The sequence below is a fragment of the Amaranthus tricolor genome, chromosome 13, assembly GCF_026212465.1.
Source record: "Amaranthus tricolor cultivar Red isolate AtriRed21 chromosome 13, ASM2621246v1, whole genome shotgun sequence".
NCBI lineage: Eukaryota > Viridiplantae > Streptophyta > Magnoliopsida > Caryophyllales > Amaranthaceae > Amaranthus > Amaranthus tricolor.
In genome coordinates, this window is record NC_080059.1 from 9,741,851 (window position 1) to 9,762,810 (window position 20,960).

At 33.0% G+C, this 20,960-nt stretch overlaps 2 protein-coding genes across 2 annotated transcripts; both read left to right on the plus strand.

The window, feature by feature from the left end:
• The first annotated feature begins 446 nt into the window (after positions 1 to 446).
• On the plus strand, positions 447 to 7,628 carry LOC130797716 (uncharacterized). Its single transcript, XM_057660432.1, has 3 exons — positions 447 to 787; positions 6,229 to 6,387; positions 7,011 to 7,628. Exons 1-3 carry the CDS (start codon positions 521 to 523, stop codon positions 7,359 to 7,361), a joined length of 777 nt encoding a protein of 258 aa, XP_057516415.1. The 5' UTR covers positions 447 to 520; the 3' UTR covers positions 7,362 to 7,628.
• Positions 7,629 to 9,566: 1,938 nt separating this feature from the next.
• On the plus strand, positions 9,567 to 13,989 carry LOC130797717 (probable protein phosphatase 2C 12). Its single transcript, XM_057660433.1, has 5 exons — positions 9,567 to 9,934; positions 11,533 to 11,868; positions 12,435 to 12,549; positions 12,682 to 12,905; positions 13,436 to 13,989. Exons 1-5 carry the CDS (start codon positions 9,770 to 9,772, stop codon positions 13,634 to 13,636), a joined length of 1,041 nt encoding a protein of 346 aa, XP_057516416.1. The 5' UTR covers positions 9,567 to 9,769; the 3' UTR covers positions 13,637 to 13,989.
• The last annotated feature ends 6,971 nt before the right edge of the window (positions 13,990 to 20,960 follow it).

A 20,960-nucleotide genomic window follows, 5' to 3' on the forward strand; every position in this document is an offset into this window, starting at 1 on the left:
CTTTTAATTATTTATATTAAATATCTCAATTTATGAAATAAAATTGAGACTTCATATATTAAAAAGGAAAAATCATCTAGAATAATTCAACATTTTATAATTTTCTACAATAATCGTACCTATTGATTAATCATAAATAATCCAAATTTTAGGAGTATTTGCCTAAAGTAAACCCGGTAACCAAATAATTTGCTATAACGAGTTTTATTTTATTTAAAAAAGATATATTAAAACAAATGTTGAAAAAAGTTAATTTTTTTTCTAATTTTTTTATTATTTAAAACTTTATATGTAAATTTTCAAAATTTTTCTCTAATTTTATATTAATTTTAAATTAATTATCAATCAATTGGTAGAATTAATGTGAAAAATCACGAAAATGTTGTACTAAACGCAAATTTCAGTTGATTGTTTGAAAGAGCGACTTTGAACCTGTTTGACCGTGACAGAAACGGTCTGGTACGCTATATTTAACCAGCGACAGTCTTATTTGCTTCCACATGAACCCACCAACAAAAGGATGGAAGGCGTAGAGGGAAGCGGTAGCAGTGCTGGTGGTTCAACCTACACATTGCAATCAACAAAGTATAACAATGAAGACATACTCTTCTGTGTTGACGTTGACAATGAATGCCTTACTGAAATGAAGAACACTGGCCCAAATGGTAGACCAATTACTCGACTTGATTCCATCCAACAATCAATCCTCTTATTCATCCATACTAAACTCACTATCAACCCTGATCATCGCTTTGCTTTTGCCCTCCTCTCTAAATCCGCTGCTTGGGTATGTTTTTCCTTTTTTTCATTTCGATTTTTTGCTTTGAAAGTTTATTTTTCATTGTTTATTTGTTACCCAGATTGGCAGTTTGAAAAATTTTAGTCATTTAAGTTGTTGGGTTGATTTTAATTGAGGAATTTAACTACAAAGATGGGATAATTTTAAAATTTGACGGTTTTTAAAGTTGATCAGAGATTTGGATTTATTTTCAAGGGATTTTTTGAATCGCGGTTTTGGGTTTGTTTGAATTTATTTGTGAAAACTGGTTCTTTTAATTCTTTAAGTTTACTGGAATATGGATGAAGTTTAAATTTGCATTTTTTGGTTGGTCTTTGTGGGTTGCAATTTCTCAAATGTGAAGATGATTTGTTTCTGTTTGACTGCACTATCAAACTAGCTGTCTTATATGAAGATGGTTTTGAGGATTTTGTTCGTTTAGAATTTTTGATTGGAAGAATTGCTTAAATTGAGTAGGATTTTGATGGCTAGTTGTGGAAGTTTTGCACATGATTCTTAGTTAAGGTTTAGGTTTTGATCGGAGGTAGTAATGAATTAGATTTGATGCTTTTTATCTCAAGAAAACAAGTTAAGGATAGCCAAGCTGAAATTATTCTAGATAAGAGTTACCAAATTCATATCTAACTAGAATTGAGTTTTAGATAAGGGGTTTACCTCTAAAAACAATGAAGCCCAATTCACTATTATGCATTGTTCAACATCTTAGGTTTTCTTCTATCAAACGAAGGTGGGCTATTGAGTGCATATTGGCGTGTTTGTAATACACTTTGTGATTCATATGGTGGGAAAAAGGATGATACAAGTTGGGAAGGGTTGTTGGCTCAAGCTCTAAGGAAATCTTGATCAAAGGGTTAACAAGGAGGGTTGGGCGTAGGTGTGTCATCGAGAGCATTAATAGGATATCTTATGCGGATGCATTGACCAATTTAGTTGACATCATCACACATGGGCAAGGCAACTAGCATCTGTATTGCATAGTGGCATGTTTGCAAGGTGTCTAGTGAAGTCATCAAGCAACAACTTATAGCACCGAATAAGCAATTCCTGGCTTCTTGACAAGTGCTTGGTCAGTAGTTAGCAAAAGTACATCATAGGCAAGCTAATCAACTCCACGTAGGTTTATCTTTTGTGGCTCCTCATAGGATTTAATATTTTGCAAGATTTACTTAGAATAGGAGTTTAGCTAGTTAGCTACTTATTGTTAAGGAGTAAATAGTAAAGCTATATATACATTGCATATAATGTGTAAGGGTATGTATGTTCCATCCTAGTGAATCAGAGAGGGATTAGTGATCAATGGTGGTACTACATGAGAGTCAATGAGAGGTGGAAGAGCTAGTAGGCTACTCCAAGAAGGTCGTCACTTATGAGGAATCATGGGGACTCTCCTACACATGACAACAATAATCACCAGTAGTTCCCTCTTAGAATCAACTCTTTTTTTTTGGGTAAAGCTAGAGAATCCCTTGTAGTAGAACATATCATGAATATAATGCAAGATCCAAATCTCATGACGGAGAGGTAACAAAACCAATTACGTTACTTAAGAGTTGCGTGAGAAGCTTGCTTTGTCTACTACACCTCACCCTTACGAATATGAGTTACTTTGCTTAGATGATCATCAAGTAGCTATATTTAGGACACAATAATTAGTTTAGTTTAACATTAGTTATTTCAAGGAAGAGGTGTTATGTGATATGTCATGAATGGATGCTGATCATATGTTACTTGTTCATTCATGACAATCACATAGAAAATGTTTGTATGATGGTTATTCTAATGTGGACACAATAATTGATGGAGGAGTCAAGAAATAATTAATGACCTTACCCATTTCAAATATTATACCTCCATGAAGGGAGCTAAAAGAACACTTATGTTGATGGGAGTGCGAGAACAAGATCCTTCAAACCAAGTAACCAAGAACAATATGAAAGTATTCCCATAATTCCTTGGTTAAAGACACAACAATGCGTTGAAGATGCATGGGTCCGGGTTCGAATAAAGCATTCTAAGTATAAGGGAAGCAAGATATAGTGTTTTGATGAAAGGTCATTGTCATTCAAAGTGGTTAGCATAGTGATGTATAAACTACTTTCAATGCTTGTGATCTCCCTATTCATTTTTTGCCTCAAATTGAGGGTAATTTTATCTTATCTTGGTCTATTATTTCTGAACGTCTTATGTTGCTCTAATGAAGGTCAATTTTGAAGGTAACTTTTTTAGATGTTTATTAATTAGCTTTCCGGTAGAAAGTAACTTTTAGTCTTTTTTTGGTTAAGTTTCATAGTTACTTTGTTCTTGCTTTCCTTGATAATGTCCATTAGAGATTTTGTGTTGGCTTTATTTTTACTAAAGACTTTTAGTTAAGCTTTGTCTAGGTTTCATTTGAATGTTTCAAATGTTTTTCATTTTAAAAGGGGGTTTTCAATTCCTAGGAAATGATGTTTGTCTGTGTTTTGAGTTTGTAACTTTATTTAAAGGTTAAAAATACAATTCATTCATCCATTCAAAGTGTAAAAATCCAATCCATGTGATGTTGGATGAATAGAGGCGCAAGCATTGGGCTAAGCTAGGAGTTCCACGTGAAATATGAACAAAATGACCTTAAAAGCAAGAAGCCCGAGTTCTAATTGTGTATAAGGAGCTCTAACGTGAATGCATCCCATAATTTCAGTTGATAGTTTTGACCCTCATTTAAATTCGAAGCACTTGATCCAAATTCGAAGATTGAAATTCAGATTCAAGTTCGGATTCAAAATTTGTATGTTGATTTCAAATCCTTAAAGATCAAGTTATAAGGCTTGGAAGTAGGAGCTTAATTAGGAGTCCACTTATTGAACGTGCCTAACTAGTAGTGACACGTAGCTAAGGTCGCTTTGTGATATTGGAATCCTTTGGTAGTTAATTTGTGGTGAATGAGTTCGACTAATCGTAAGTAGCTATCTATCCCTTTTAACACAAAGACACAAACACATCTTTATTGCTTTTTACTCCTTCGTGACATTTAAAGTTATTTAAGGCCTCCCCATCATTTACGCCAACTCTTAAACTCACAAATGCAATTCTATCTTTCTTTTTCTTCGTTTTCTTCATTCTAAGCCCGCAAACACATCTTCTTTCTATACCTATCCATCCTTAGAGTTAATCAATTTCTCAATCACAAATCCTTTCTATTCTATGCTATATGCTAAACCTTAAAGAGGAATCATCTATCTTCAACCCTTGCCTACTCAAAACCTAACACATTCCTCTTTTATCCCCCCTAATCTTATGCCTACCATTACCTATCTAAACCTTTTCTAAACCATAAACACATTCTCAACCCCTCATCTCTCTCAACCTGACTAAATGTGTATGGCCGGATTTTGTTACACATGATGCTACATCATTTCTAAAGAAGGGTGATGAACTGAACTCAAATGATGGGATTAATAGTGATACAGGTCAGGAATGGTTGTTGGTTCAAGCCCTAAGGAAAGGTAGGTTTCAGAATTGGTAAATAAGGGTTGGCGTAGGCGAGTCATTGAAATCATTAATTGTGATATCAAATGTATCGGGCAATTTACTGGACAACATCACATATGGGCAAGGCAACGAGCAAGTGTAACATATAGTAGCATGCTTGGTAAGGTGTATAGTAGATTCATCGAGCTCTATGTTGGGCTTAGTATCTTGGCTAGTGCTCTGCGAGTTTTCACAAAATAAGGAGTTTTCTCAAAATAAGGAAGCCATGCACTGCATGCATGAATGGTTGGAGATGGGCAATAGCTGGCAACATACGGACATTCTAAGTTAGCAAATCAACTTAGTGTATGATTTCTTTTGCAGTCTGCAACATAGGACTTGATTTTGCGTAAGACTATTTTAAAAATAGGGTTCAGCTAGTTAACAATTTAACTCTCTATTGTTAAGTAGGAGTACAAGTTCGTAAAGCTATAAATACATAGCATATATTGTGTAATTGATCACGAAATTCAAAAATTCAAAACGAACTATTGTTCAAATCTTTTTTTTCCTCAGTGAGGAAAAGGAATACCTAATAAAAACCAATTACAAATATCTTTCTAGGTAAGTGAAGCCAAGATATTTATTGTCCATTTGCAAGAGTGCAAGTATATTGTCCATGCGAATCGATCAGGGTGTGGACTTACATATGCAAACTAATATCGTTGAATTAAGTGAGTGATCCTTGTCAACACAAATCTTTTGCATACAAGCACATCATCCTGTGAGTATTTCTTGATGAATTCTGCACTTTTATCGAATTAAGTTATGTGAAATCACATGGGATGTCCTTGCCTTGAAAGTCAGACTTCTCTATTGTTGGATAACTTGTGCTCTAAATGGTATCATACAAAATTATACGTGTTAAGTAGGTTCTTGTGCACATTATGAACTCGTTGCTTGCTTATTTTCTTTTGTTTGATATTTGTTTGTCTACTTATCTATAAAAGAGTACCAAATTTGTTTCAAAGACATTTGATGTGGCTTTAATTGGGACACTGAAAGAACTCTTTGCAATGTTGTCTATGAGATAGCTGCAAACATTGTTTATTTTGCATGATGTTACGTTGATGCCCTTTCTTAGTTTTGGGAGTTCTGCACCTAGAATTTAGTTTTTAATCTCCTTCTCAAAGTTGAATTTTTTCGTTATGTCCATCAGTCCATTTCCCCTCTACCATTAAAGGTACTCCTGTTAAGCATTTTTGTTAAGGGATCTGGAATGTGAGCTACTTGGAAATATCATATCTTGTTTTGCCTTTTCGCGTTTGGTAACACTAGTTAACAATTAATCCTATGACATGAATTGGGCCATAAACATGTGTTTGGATTTAGAAATATTGATGTTTAAGGAAGAGGAAAGAGAGAGGAGAAGAAGAGAGGGAGGGGATAGAGTTTTATTTACACTCCAAATCTCCAACATGGGAGTGATGGTGTTTATTAATGAGGGAAGGGGATTGGACCCGTCCTTTCTCTCTCTTCCCGCAACCCTCTATTCAAATGAAGGAACTTGACCCCCTCCCTTCCCTTTCTTTCCATTTTTGCTCATTTAAAGAAAGTGTAGGTTCTCTTGTGTTCACAATTATGATATAACTTATAAGTATGATGTGCAATAGCTTAATGTAATATCCGGAACTACATGGGGTTGATCTGATCTTGTATTCAAGCTTGTGATTAATACCTTTGCTGAATGGGCTTAGCTGGTTTATTAACCAGGTCTAAAACTCCAGCGCTTCTATGTGCACATGGTTACTAGAAGCTAAGGCTGTTGTAGTTAGGGATTGATGTTCAGACAAGCCCATTCTTTATCATGGGAGAGCGTGAACTTATGCTTTGCGTTTCTCGTTCCCTCCTTTCTAAAAGGGGAAAGCTTATTGATCAGTCATTTCAAAGCTTATTTTAACAGTCTTTATCTGCTGCTGAAGGTGCGGAAGGACTTCACGAGTGATATTGATTCTGCAATTGCTGCATTCCGGGGGTTGTCCGTGATCCCATCAGGGGGTGAAGCAGACCTTACCCAGCTATTTCGTATTGCAGCTCATGAAGCAAAAAAATCTCGGTCTCAGAATAGAATATTAAGGGTGGTATGTTTCTGGACTTTGTTTGAAGGAACAAATGCATTTGTTGTCTATTGGAAGTTCTTGTCATTGATGATTTCAAAAAGCTTCTTTTCTTAAAATAACTTCAAAAGATTTTTTCTTGTAATTTTGAAGAGCTTTTCTTCATGAAGTATTAATTATGGCCTTATCTGGTTATATAAAAGATTGGGACTTATTATTTGGATGTCTATATAGTTATCGCTATATGTTTTATATGATTGATTAACTTATCGTTGAATATTTCTGTATTCCATTCAATTTGCTACATTTGCATGAGACGAACTCATGGGAGTATCATATTGCTCTTAGTTTTGATTGGCCAATAATTTTCGCTTATTTCGTGTAACTTGCTGGAGATTGGTGTCTCTCTTTTTTGTCGTAAAATTTCATATCCATTTTTTTTTTTATAAAAAATTTGTATTGCATGTTGCGCAATAGGTTTGCTCGATGATTCTTATATACTAATAATTAGTGATTAGCTGCTTTGTGATGTTTTTCTGTTTTCGATCTTTCAAACTAAAATGTCTCAAACATCAGAAATGTCTGGATTGTTTAGTCATTGTCCCAAACTCATCCGACTGATGTTTTATCGCCTATGGTATGTCCAGATCTTATTGTATTGCCGTTCAAGCGTACAACCACAATTTCAATGGCCTGTGAACCAGAAAACCTTCACTTTGGATGTCATATACCTCCATGATAAGCCAGGACCTGAAAATTGCCCCCAGAAAGTGTATGATGCTCTTGTAGATGCCCTTGAGCACGTAACTGAGTACGAGGGCTACATTTTTGAAAGTGGTCAGGCCCTGCAACGTGTTCTTTTCCGTTACATGTGTTTGCTCTTATCACACCCTCAGCAGCGTTGCATGCAAGATGACCTTGGTTTACCTATGGCCCTAACTAAAAAAGTACCCGACTCTTCACAGGGTGATGACACCATCACCGTCTCCAGCCAATAAGAACATTGATAACTAATCGACATGGTACTCGCCACTCGGTGAATGCGACATGTTGCAGGTGAATTTCGAGATTTTTTTGGGTAGTTGTCATATCAACGTTATCTTCAGATATTGCATCGGTTTGGATATTGTTGTCGGTTTTTCTTTTGGGGCGGCCGAGCAGGGCTAAGATCATGTTTTTGTTTTTAGGTTAGCATTATGTAAATTATGAAGCTTTACTACTGAATTTCAATCATTATATGTTTATAAAATTTTCATGATTTTCCCCAAGTCTCCCTTTTCATAAGGTTGACCCTCCCAAAACTTTGAGGCCAGTGCTATCTGCTGGCCGAAAATGACGCGAGGAACACACAAAGAAGTGTCCATACCTTTGGATTTGACTTTCTGCAACATTATTAAAATTAATCTGTCAGACAAGTATATTAATATTGGTGACAGTTGATAAGGATATTTATTATTATTCTTTTAGAAAGATAAGGATATTTATTAAAAATAAAAAGAAAGGTGAAGAAGAATTCTTAGTTGGTTCAGTAATTCTGTTATTATTACTTTCTCTGTTCTTTTTTACTTATAATATTATTGACTTTGACATTATTTATCAAGCAAATTGACTTTCATATTGTAGTTAATGTATAATTTAAAACATAGTCATATGAGATCTTGTTTAAATCGTCTCGATTCAACGTTTATTGATTTCTAATTTCCATAATTTTTTGATATACATAATTAGAGAGATATTAACAATTGAATTCGTACATTTGACAGTGTGAAAAAGCATATATTGCAAGTAAAAAAAGAGAGGAAGTGCTAATTTGGATTAGATATGGTTCTTATTACAATAATTGAAACTGATATATTGATTTTTATAGCGAATCTAATTTTTTAGAATTAAGGCTGACATTGTTGTATGTTTGTTAGTTTAGTGATGGTAAAGAAGCATTTTAATGTTTTGACCCTGATCAAGTTGCACTTTTAGAAAACTATCAACTTGCGAAACTATATTTAGAAAGTTCATTAGCAATTGAGGCAAATCAAGATCTATTGATTTGGATTAGATAAATTGGCACAAATTTGTAATGTTGACCTATTATGTAGTTTGCATAAAAATATATATAGCGGTAATATTTAGCTGTTTGGGTAAATTATCTAATTAAAACGGTCAAACAAGCTTGTTTTGACAGCTTTTTAATGTCAACAAGCTAATTTTAATATGCTGGATTCTCAATCAAAAAGTTAAAAATGACTAACTATAATTTTTGTCGAAAATAAAGTATAGACTAAGTGAAGAAGAATCAAACTTATTAAAAACCTCACATGAGAAAATAATATATACTTCAATTAAGAAAAAATATTATCCTCGTTACGAGTTATATTCTAAATAAAACTATTCTAATTCTTTTAATGTATAAAAATTTAAAGGTCTAAACCGTTGTTCATGCTGATGGTGCGCATCTTTAAACCATCGGGCATGATTGAGTCTATGTAGATCAAGTATTTCCCATAATTGTAGTAATCAAAGGGCATATATTTCTAATATGTCTACGCCTCATCTGCATTCTAGGCGTCACTTTATTTGGTCGGTCATCTACAAATAAACTAATAACAATAATCCACCAACTTAAGTCTTACTCTTCTATGCTTATCAATTTGCCTTATTTTTCATTCTAAATTACTCTTCGTTTCTTAAAAAGTTTACACTTTTTATTTTAAGGTGTTTTATTTGTTGTTCTCATAAGAAATCTTTTTATTCATATTATAAATTTTGGATAAAAATAACCTTACCCATCCTTATTTTAATATTTTAGTAATGCTTATGATCCCCAATTATCTTGCACAAACTTCATTTTAAAATTTTTATATTTCGGTTCCCACATGTTTTTCACTGACTTTATAAAAATATTTTTTTTAGTTGTGGTCCTTATATTTTTTTTCACTAACTTTCTTTTAATATTTATGGTCCCTACTTTTCTTCCATTAAATTTTTTCAATAAAATAATATCTTCGTTATCTAAAATATTTTATTTTTCTTAATTCCCATTAATATTTCTTATGACTTATGGGAACAAAAACGGAGGGAGTACCATTTATTTTACATTATTTCTTTATTTGAAAATAAACCCATCACTTTTTAAAACTTATCTATATGTTTTAATTTTTAACCCATTTTTATTTTCTCGACAAATTTCATCTATCTTTTTATATATTTTTAAAATATTTACATTTTTTTTAAAAACACCTTATTTTTTCATGGATGCTAATTAAGAGCCATGGAGTATTAGTACTTATACAACAAAACTACCCTTTTCATAATTCAAATGAGTGGAAAAGGGAAAGTTCTCAAAATAGCAAGACTAAGTTAGAAGAAGATTTGTGCTAGAGTACAAGTTTTCATTATTATCTGTATAAATATGGGAAATAAAATGTCAACTGGATCAGCGATAATTCCAGAAGGTGTTGGAAGTGTAGTTTATGATCAACAAGGGATGAAACATAATCATCAAATCAAATCTGGGTCTGTCCATTCCCAACGAGGTGGTAAACCTGTTAACCAAGATTCAGCTGTTCTTTGTCAGGTATTAATATTTCTCCTTTTCCCAATTCTTTAGTCAACTTATGGCCTCTAGAACGTTATTGTAGTTCTTTATTTTTACTTTTATTCATATTTCTAGAATCAAAATTCAGACTATTTTACTTTTATTATATTTTACTTATGAGATTCAAGATTTTTTTGATTAATAATTAGTGTTATGGTTATATTTCTAGCTTATGATCAATGTATTTGAACAACACCATGACTTTATCTTAGCCTCTATTAGATCAAATTTCATATGCTATGTTTAAAAGCATGAAATCAATATTTCTATTTTTTGTTTCGTTTCTTGTATCGGATCATATATGACCAAGAAGAAATACAGAGGATATAGATTGTGACAACTGAGGCTAAGGTTCTACGGAAACCATGTGTTCACATGTCAGGAAGATCCCACGCCACTAAATAGTGGCTTGAGGATTTACATATTGCTTGATGGGTAATCTTCCTAATATTATATAATTTTGGGTAAGAGTGAACCACAACACGTATGTATGAAAATCAACGCTCATTACCCGTGGGTTTATAGACTCGAGCTTACGGGTGCCCCGTGAGTATGTTCATACGAGTGGGCCCACAAGATGATTATGTGACCAATTATCAAAAATTTTTTTGAAAAGAATAAGTAATTTCATATAAAAAATTCAAAAAAAAATCAAAATCTAAACTTTATTCCCAAAATAGCACTTATTTTCCATAGCACAAGTTTGGGATTGTTCGCTATTACAAACAGCGAACAAAAAAGCTTGGTCAAATAAGTCAAGGTCTTTGTTCGCTGTTAATAACAGCGAACAAAAATTTTGACCATATTTTACCAAACTTTTTATTTGCTGTTATTAACAGCGAACAACTACAATACTAATTTTACTTGTTTGTCCCAATTTTATCTATTTTTTTGGGCCATGTCAATTTATAAGGCTAATTTTTAGGCTTTTAATTATTAAAAAGCTACGATTATTTTACTTTCTATAATTAAATAAAATCACCCTTAATTTCAACGATTATCAATTTTCCCAAATTTTTAGGAAATAAATTAGAAAAGTTAATTTTATATTTTTAATTAAAATAACATTAAGTCAATTCTTATATAATTGAATAAAATCATCTTTAATTCCGTGATTATCAACTTTCCAAATTTTTAGGAAATAAAATAGGAAAGTAAATTTTAGGTTTTTAATTAAAATAACAGCAAACAACCCGAACTTGTGTTCTGGACAAAAAGTACTTATTTTGAAATTAAGTTTAAAAATTGCTTATTTTTGAAATTTTTATACTAATTTGCTTATTCTTTTCAAACTTTCCCAATTACCACGGCCAAACACCATATGGATTATCATGAGACCAACAAGAAATATACTCCATCCGTCCCAAAGATATGATCCTGTTTGTCCAAATTAATACACATTCCATTACGCCAATATTATTAAAGTGGCACTCACTTTGGGTGGAGTTTGAAAGAATCGGATATATGCAATCTTACTCTGATTAATAATAAAACTAAGAAAGAGGTTTTTAATGATAATGAATAGTAATTAATATTGTAGTACATTGCAGTAATGAACCTGTGTTGTTCATTTAAAGGGTTATGGATCAGAAGAAGGTATCCTTTCTGGAGTATTTGACGGCCATGGAAAAAAGGGTCATTTAGTGAGTAAGGCTATCAAAACTAGGTTGCCATTGCTACTACTTGATCATAAGAATAAGGCTTCGTCCAGTCATCAGCTGAATTGTGAGGATGAATCTGATGAAAGTCATTTGAAAGACCAGAGTTGTTCGTCACCAAATAGAAATAGGTTACTACTTCAATGGAAGGAGGCTTTTTTCAATGCTTTCAAACAAATGGATGAAGAGATTAAAATGGTGGAAAAAGTTGACTACTCTTTTAGTGGAAGTACTGCTGTTGTTGCTCTCAAACAGGTATTTAATAAGGATCCGTTTAAAAAATGACTGTTAAGTTTGAGCTGTTGGCTAATTCACCTAGATGAACTGTTACGTTAATTGTTATAGAAATATTTGGTAAAAGGTTTTTATTTACTGCAAGCTTTTTATTAAAAAGCCACCTACCAAGTAATTTTTTGGCTGTATGATAAACTAAAAAACCAATCAAAATGCTAGTTTTAAACACCCTTAAAACACTTTAAATTATTTTTGAAACACAAATTCTTAAAAGAAATGCCCTTATGGTGTGATCTCTTTATTGGGCCGAACCAATATACATTTATCGTCTTAAAGTAATCACTTGTACCTTTAAAGTGATCCCTAGTAATTTAAAGGAATCACTTCTTTTAGTTTTAATGTGATCACCTATAACCTTAAATTGATCACTTACAACCTTAAAATGATAAATTAGAGATAGAAGCTAATTATACGAGCTCGTCTCATGGTGAGATAGTCTCATTCAGAACAAGCGGTGTTTAAACTTTAAAATTGAAAGCAATAGATGTAAATTGATGTGTTTTTAACAAGAATGGAAAGTTTAACAGGGTAATGATCTTCTAATTGCTAATCTTGGGGATTCAAGGGCTATACTAGGAGTTAGAGGAGAAAATGGAGTTAAAGCAGTTCAACTAACCACAGAATTAAAGCCTGGTACACCAGGTAATATAATACTAATTCAATAACATTATCCTTTCATTTCTGGTTTTTCTCAAGGCATTCTTTAATTATCTGTTTGGATGTAGTTATGATTTCCTTCTTATTTTGTGTGGTGCAATAAAAACTGTCATGTAGAGGAAGCTAAAAGAATAAGAAGGTACAATGGTAGGGTGTTTTCCCTAAGGGATGAACCAGGTGTTCCGCGAGCATGGCTACCTCATGCTCAGAGTCCAGGGATGGCCATGTCACGATCCTTTGGCGACTTGGTCATGAAACATTATGGAATCATCTCTACTCCGGTTATCACCCATCATCACATAACTTCTAACGATTTGTTTATCTTGCTTGCTACCGATGGAGTAAGTTTTTCCATAGGCCTATTTTGTTCCATATTGATCTGTTTAAGTGGAATATTTAGCGCTATGTATGATAAGAGTAGGGGTGTCCAATGGGCCAGGCCGAAAATGGGTCAGGCCGAAAACGGGCTATACAATAATTAAAATGAAGCGGGCTATAAAAGGGCTCAATAAGAGCCGAAAACGGGCCTTTGTAAATAGCATAATTAATGTATAGTTTAAATATCATAAATGACAATGTTAATGGAATTTTTGATGTTTTTTCAATTTATTTATTATCAATGATAGTTTAATTATTATAAATTGATAACATGGGAATTAAAATAATTTTTAGTAGTAAAAATAGGCTGGGCTCATTTTAATTAAGAAGAGCCCTTATCCGACCCGACCCATATTTACTTAAGCCCGGCCCCGGCCCTTATCCGCCCATTGAACACCCCTAGATAAGAGCATGTATTGCATCCATACTTCTGATCCAAAGGGCGCTTTTAATTGACTACTTGACGAATGAACTGAATGAAAAATGGGTGCAGGTTTGGGATGTGCTTAGCAACGAGGAGGTTGTGTCGATTGTAAGGGGTGTAGAGGACGAAAAGATGGCAGCGAAAGCTGTTGTGGACGCGGCTGTGGCAGCATGGAAGATCAAGATTCCGTGTGATAAGCGCGATGATTGTACTGCTGTTTGCTATTTTCTACTGAAGAAGGATCAGACACAAGCAGAACTGGTATCTTGAATGATGAGGTATTTGTTGTTCTTATAACAAAGCTCAAGTGGTCTCATCGTAAGGTGATTTGGACTCGAATCGAGGAACTCTTAGGAGATTCTTCCTGCTCATTTTCTGAGGATAAGCAAGATTCAAAGATTGGGGTACAATATTGAAGGATTTGGCTTAGAATCAAAGGAAAGGTACCTTAGATTAGAGGGGTTGTGGATGTGCATGGTGGGAATGGATTGTAGTTAGATCTTGTGGAAAAATATAACAATGTATGTTGCTGGGTTTTCTTTCTTACTTTTTTTTTTCTTGCGGTATAACCATGATCATGGAATTAGACCTTGGAAAAATTGATTCGAAACTCAACCGAAAAACATGGGTATAATAATAATAATAATAATAATAATAATAATAATAATATAATAATAATAATAATAATAATAATAATAATAATAATAATAATAATAATAATAATAATTATTATTATTATTATTATTATTATTATTATTATTATTATATAGTATATTTTTAATGTTATATCACAATGAATAACATAATTGCAAAATAGATCTAATATTTGATTAAATAAAAATGTTTATGAAACAGGTGGAAGAAAATACAAATACTGTGCCATAGCTCAATATACCAATTTCGTAGCAGTATCAATTAGCTATACAATCACTGCATCTATAAGCATGGCATAAGTGTTAATATATGAAAACTTATTGACCTATATACTAAAAGTTTCATCAATTCTACAATTATTCTATTAATAAAAAGCAATTAATATATATATATATATATATATATATATATATATATATATATATATATATATATATATATATATATATATATATATATGATTTTTCAGGGCTGTAAATCGAGCCATATGCTTCCACAAAAATAGGCATGAAGCAGGATGTCACATAAAAAATAATCTATTTATAATAGTATTCGGAATTTATTGAGATATTTCTGTTGCTTTCTGTTGTTGCTGCTGTAATGTCTTTTGGTTATTCCTTTTCTCGGAATTGATCTTGCCATTAAAAAGTTGCAAGTAAGTATTTGTATTTTATACATTACGTACGCATTCATCATTAAATAAAATAAATATTATTTTGACATTCAAATAAATAAATAAATGTTGTAGGGGAAAGCATTGCAAGGACATCGTTGACAAATGTAGTAGTTGGATTAGATGTGACTCCATCCCAAAAGGTCTGTAATATATATTTACAGCCTTAGGAAATATGTCATTTGCTTATGCTTTTTCCATGGTTCTCATCACGATTCGAGTGAGTTTATATATTGGATTAAATTCATAATTATTCATACTAACAATGTATAATAAATTATCAAAATTAATTAGTTAGTTGTATTACATGTATATTTGTTTGTGCATTAATATAAAATAAATAAACAAGATACAATTAAAAGCAAAACCTACGAAACCGTAGTAATGAAAAGAGCAGTCTCCGTAATCACCACATTCTTTTGCATGTTGTGCAGAATGGTAGGTTACACTGCATTTGAACTTATAAATATATTAACTGGAATTGGTTTCTTTAAATCTTATTGGCTTATTGCAATTACCAATATTTTCATTGTTATCCATATGGGTATTAGGTATTTTATTTTACCTAATTTCAAATTAAATTAAATTAAATTGAATAATTAATTAAATTTATTTAATTAAAAAATATATAGTTTTTTTATTCAGCCACTATTCCAATTTGTAGAGACAAATTATGGTAAAGGATGGCCAACAAACAAATTGATAACGGATCCAACATTTAGTGTCTATAAATTCAATTTGTAACATGGAGGATTTCATGAGGGTAAATATGGAGGATATGTCATTTTGGCCATAAACTATATATTTTCTTATTGAAATATACATTGCATAGATAAAGGTCATCAATAGATCTTATAAATTTGCTATTGCTTCTACTTATTTACGGCATTATTTCCAAAATTATCAGATTTAAACCTTTTTAATCTATTTTTTGATTATCATTTAGTATTAACCACCTAATCAGGAGCCTAGTATTTTTTTTTTCTTTTTTTTATTTTTATTTGTAACAAACATTTTATAATTAATGAAATATATTTTTATTACTTTTTAAATTTTTATATTTCTTAAGTTCTTGCATTTAATTATTTTTTGACAATATTGTTGATAATATTAATTCACAATTGAATTAATTGTATTAAAATATTTAATATAACATTATAAATTATGCAGTGGACTTCCGTGAATAGTTAACTAATGAATTTAGTTAAAAATGCAATTTCAATCTCCAAAAACTATTCTATTTCATCTTTTGAATTGGAATATAATATTATCTTTTGTATGAGATGGTTTCATCAAGAAATTAATTTATCTACTTAATTTATTTCTCTAATTGATCACTTTTAAAATAGTTAAAATAATCCTAAGCAAGCTATATATAGAACCTTGTAGTACCTTCCATACCCTTCTTGAGTATGCTACTATTTTCTATACTCTAGTACCTTCATGAATATACTAAATGCCTCTAGCACTTTTTAGAACCTTCATGGGTGTAATAGATGCATCTAGCACACCCTAGAATAGTCTAGAAGCCTCTAGACCATTCTAGAACCTCCTTGATACCCTTTTGGTTGGAAATGTTAAGAAAAATGTGAGATTGGCGATACAGACCAATCCAATTGTGTTAGGGCTGTGTCAGAACAATGCTTGAGACACCTCTATTGACCTGAACCTAAAAATGATCGAACCCGTTGGGTTGTACAACTGTTAAAAAAAGGGTAAAACTATTCCATTTGTGTGCATAAACAAAATAAAACTTCTCCATTAGCGCACAAACAAAAAAAACTAAAGTTAAAAAAAAGAACTATTGTTTCTTTATTCAACACGTTCTTTACTTTTACTTTTTTTTTGGTAGCATAATGCATTTAGAATTTTGATTTTTTTATGTTGAATTATAATTATTTGATCGTCTAAAAAATGTATTGTTATTTTATCGTCATTTTGCTATGCACAATAGTAAATAGTTTTTGTAAAAAAAAAGTATATATTTTTCAAATTCGATGATAAAATAAGAATCCCACAAAATTTTTTGAATTAACCCAACGAAAAATAATATGGTAACCTGATTGGGTCAATTCGAACCCGCCCGAAATCTGAAGTAATGTGACCTAAAACTGAATCCGATAATAACCCGATCGAAATTAATTCAACCCAAAACCCAACCAATGGAGGGTTTTCATAAATCATAAGTCTCCATGGTGTCAATTAGTTCCAAATAATTAATATCAAAGGCTTATACTGGACTCTTAGTAAAATTACACTCAACAACTTGATACTAAATCATTTTAAGTAGAGATGATCATTTCCTTAAAAGAAAAAAAGGTAGAGATGATCGTAAGACGAATCTAACAAAATTTTAATTCAAATCTCATATGTTTGTTTCTAAACGTAAGACTTAAAAAAGTTGGAGATTTACCTAGACCTTTAAGCTTTGTAGTGTTTGGGGATCGAAAATGGGTCTTCTTTCTTTTTATTGTACAGTATTTTTTTATTTTTGCCTCGCCTGGAATTCAAGATATGGATGAAAAAATCAAGAACCTTTTAGTTGAGGAAATAATTGTAGGATAAAAATCAATATCTATCACCGTGAGACATGCCTCATACTTGGATTAAATATACTTTTAGCTTACGGGGTTTCTGTTTTGAAGTCTCTCATCGAGACGGTCTCATACAAGACGGGCTGTAATAGTCCGGGTTGAAGTCAAACGGATAAATTCATACAAATATGAATTTCGGTCCACACATCGGACATTAAGTTAGACCACTTATAGGATCGATAACGTTCTAGTGATAAAGAAATAAAATATTAATGACGAAATAACAAAACAACGGAAGTCTAAAATTACAACTTGAGAACCTACTAGCTTCTTCAAACCAACAATCCAATTCAAAATATACTTACTGAAATAAAAAAAAAATAATAAAGTTTGGATGGATAAAATTCTAATAGTAGTTCCGGGCACGATAGTCAGCTCGACTACAAGTTCTATTAGAAGAGTCCTCACACACTAATCCCCACCTGCAAGTCAACCTACTAGTCGTCGAATGACAACATCATAGCAAGTTCCAAAGCACATAACAATACACGTCAGAGACAACATACAATGTATTAAATGAGTTACACACAAGCAATGAGTTCATCCTAGCATGCGAAGGCTCTATCACGTTTGACTTTCCAGACTCCAACTCATGTCGTTGCCCGTCCAGTTCGGGTCGACAGAGTATTCTCAAAATTTTGGAGGAATACGCAAGGGAGAGCTAATCCCAAGGCAACCTCCGACCTAAGACGTTGCCCGTCCTATTCGGATCATCAAAGGAAAAAGTATGCTTACCCCTATGGTGATTGTAATGATCCAAAACTGTCATGGGAACAATAACAATGGTATTCCAATTCCAATTAAATAGCCCCATTTGGGTAACTACACAACTATCCTCAAATTCCAATTTAAACTCTTTACAAATTATTTTAGGGTTCAAAATCTTACGTGATATACAACATCACAATATAGAAGGAGTACAACATTACTTTACATAACCAATTACAATTATATGGTCTAAGCGTGTACCTTAGTAGCACGATTAAAACAACTCAAGCGCTTTGCGATTTGAATCTCAACCTCTTATGAATAGAGGTCCTAAACACAACACACATACAAAAATCACGTATTAGAACGTGTTTACACATTTAATCCACTCCATACCATTAAGGCACTATGTAACACCCCTGAATTTCCGACCCCTTAACGAAACCAAAACCGTAAGGGACGAGAGGAAATTCGGGTGTTACATAAAAGAAAAAGGAAAAGAATTTATATAAACGTTAAATATTAATTTTAAAAAGGTGAGTGGAAATTTTGGCAGCATCTGCCTTAAAACTGTGCGCCTTTGTAGAAAAACAAAAGTTAATTAAGAAGTTAATAAAGTAAAGGCACCAACGGCCTATCGAAGCTATGTCACGGCGAAATAATTCGTCGCCGGCTTCTCAAATCAACATGCCAAGCATGGATCGTGGTTCCAGTGTCGACGTTTGCGTTTTAAAAAGACTTAACTCCTTAAAATCCTCCAGTGTTATAGACTACGCAGCGGAAATACAAATACACGTGGGAGGACACAAGGCCTCATAACAAAACATATACAATCAAAATTTACAAAAGATAACAAGAGATACAAAATCGAAAGATAGCGGTAAGGACACAGGTTATGCTTCGCCCTCATCACTTTTCCCAAATGCAATGCAACACATAGGAAGCTCCAGTACCTGCTACGCCTGTCTATAATCCTCCTGCTGCTCGACATTAAACCAAAGGCCAATGCGTCATAGCAGGACAATCATAGAAAGTCATCAACAATCAAACATAAACACAAACACGTACACGTCAGTAACTAGCATCGAATATAATAAGGCCTACTACTAGATAGCATTATATCATAAAACAGAATAAGGTGAATTCATAAAACGCAAGCACAGATAGTAACCGTTTATCGGCCACTTATACTTCTTAATTTCATTACGTGCTTTCCAACCCGAACCATGTGCTCTTAGGTAGAATGCAGGTCTTCGCGCTCCTTCTTTCAAACATAAACTCTTGCAAAACACACATAGTTCAACTCGACCAAGGCATTAACAGAATACCTAACGCACGACCTTATAGAGCTTATCTATCTTAGGGTAAGTGTGACCATAGTCTGTAATACTCCTTGAGGTAACTTAACTTAAGCACACTTCTTAGTAGCATAAACTATTCTATCAATAAGTAGATGTTCTATCAAGAGTGAATATTCTACCAAAGAGTAAACGTTCTATCAACGCGTAAGCTTTCTACCAAAGAATGAACCTTCTATCATTACATAACTTTCAATCAATGAATAAACTTTCTATCACTGAATAGTTTTCTATTAGTGGATCTTTTCTCTACTTCCTGGCATAGTGACACGGCCAAGGGCGTTATCGGCCATCCGGCGCCCATTGGCAAAGTATGAGCTCATGCCCCCTCCAGCTGACCCTCTCGGGTCCTACCTTCGGGAAAAACCTAACACACTGGGGTACTAAACCAGTGAAGAGGCCACCATATTGGGGTTTGCAAGGCCCGCATGGTATCACCTCGGTCAAGGGGCGGTATCGGCCATCCGGCGCCCAGTGACCCAAGCATGCTCATACCCCCCTTACGGTGGTCCCGTCGAACCTCACCTAGGGGACTAATAAAACAACCGGACATAATCCAGTTAAGTCACGCCAGCTAATCATAATATAGTACCTTGTCAGATGGGAATAACTTCCACTCTCAACTATTAAGGAGCGCCCTGGGATAGCAGCGCGCCAAAACCCACTGAGCCACTCAATAGAATATGAAATTCACCAATAAAGGAGTCATTCTAACTCCAATTAGGCATAATCTAATTCTTAAATAAATAAGGGGTAGTTCTCGCCCTCTATTAACTCTCATTCTCTAAACTATTCTAAGCGCAAGGATTTCATAGTCGATAGCTCTTCATGTAAAGTGTACTCAATAGTATCTCATAGTTTCAATGCAATGTATATTATCACAATAAACAATAATGTCTTAAAGCAAATTGCATATAAGGGTTAGTTACTGCGTGTACGTACCTGCGAGCGTCACTGCACGACCACAAGTTACAAAAAATCACCCAACTAAGGGTCTACTTTCCTCTTATAAACTGGGAACCTATACAAGTTAGGAATAGAACTTATAAGTTCTCTTAACTACTTTGCCATACCAGCTAGAACCCAAAGTAACCACTATCATCCGTTCATGACAAGGTACGCATTACATTCAATCACCAAGCATAATCGTCAATTCAACAATAACACAAGTTTTTCCATCAATTTAAGAATAAAAGGATTATGTAAATCGTTCCTTTATATTGACCAATTTGAGTTATATTGGTTCATGTTACCAAAAAAATAAAATAAAAATCACACTTAAATCTTACGATGTTAATATAGTGCTAATATGATGACAATGACAAATCTTAAAGTTACCACATCCTAATACCATTTATTACATTCTTTGAAGCTAGGAAAGCTACAATCAAACATCACAACGAGTAACTTTAGCAACTCTCAACAATAAGTTAGACACTATGCTCATGACTTATTGAAATTACGTATTTACAACATCAATAACAACCTAATAAGGTAGTAGTAATTCTCTACAATTAAATCAATAACAATTAGCAACTCCTACTTCCAATTAACAACCAAAACCATTTCTATAGTCAATTGTAATCAAAACATTACTAATTGCCACC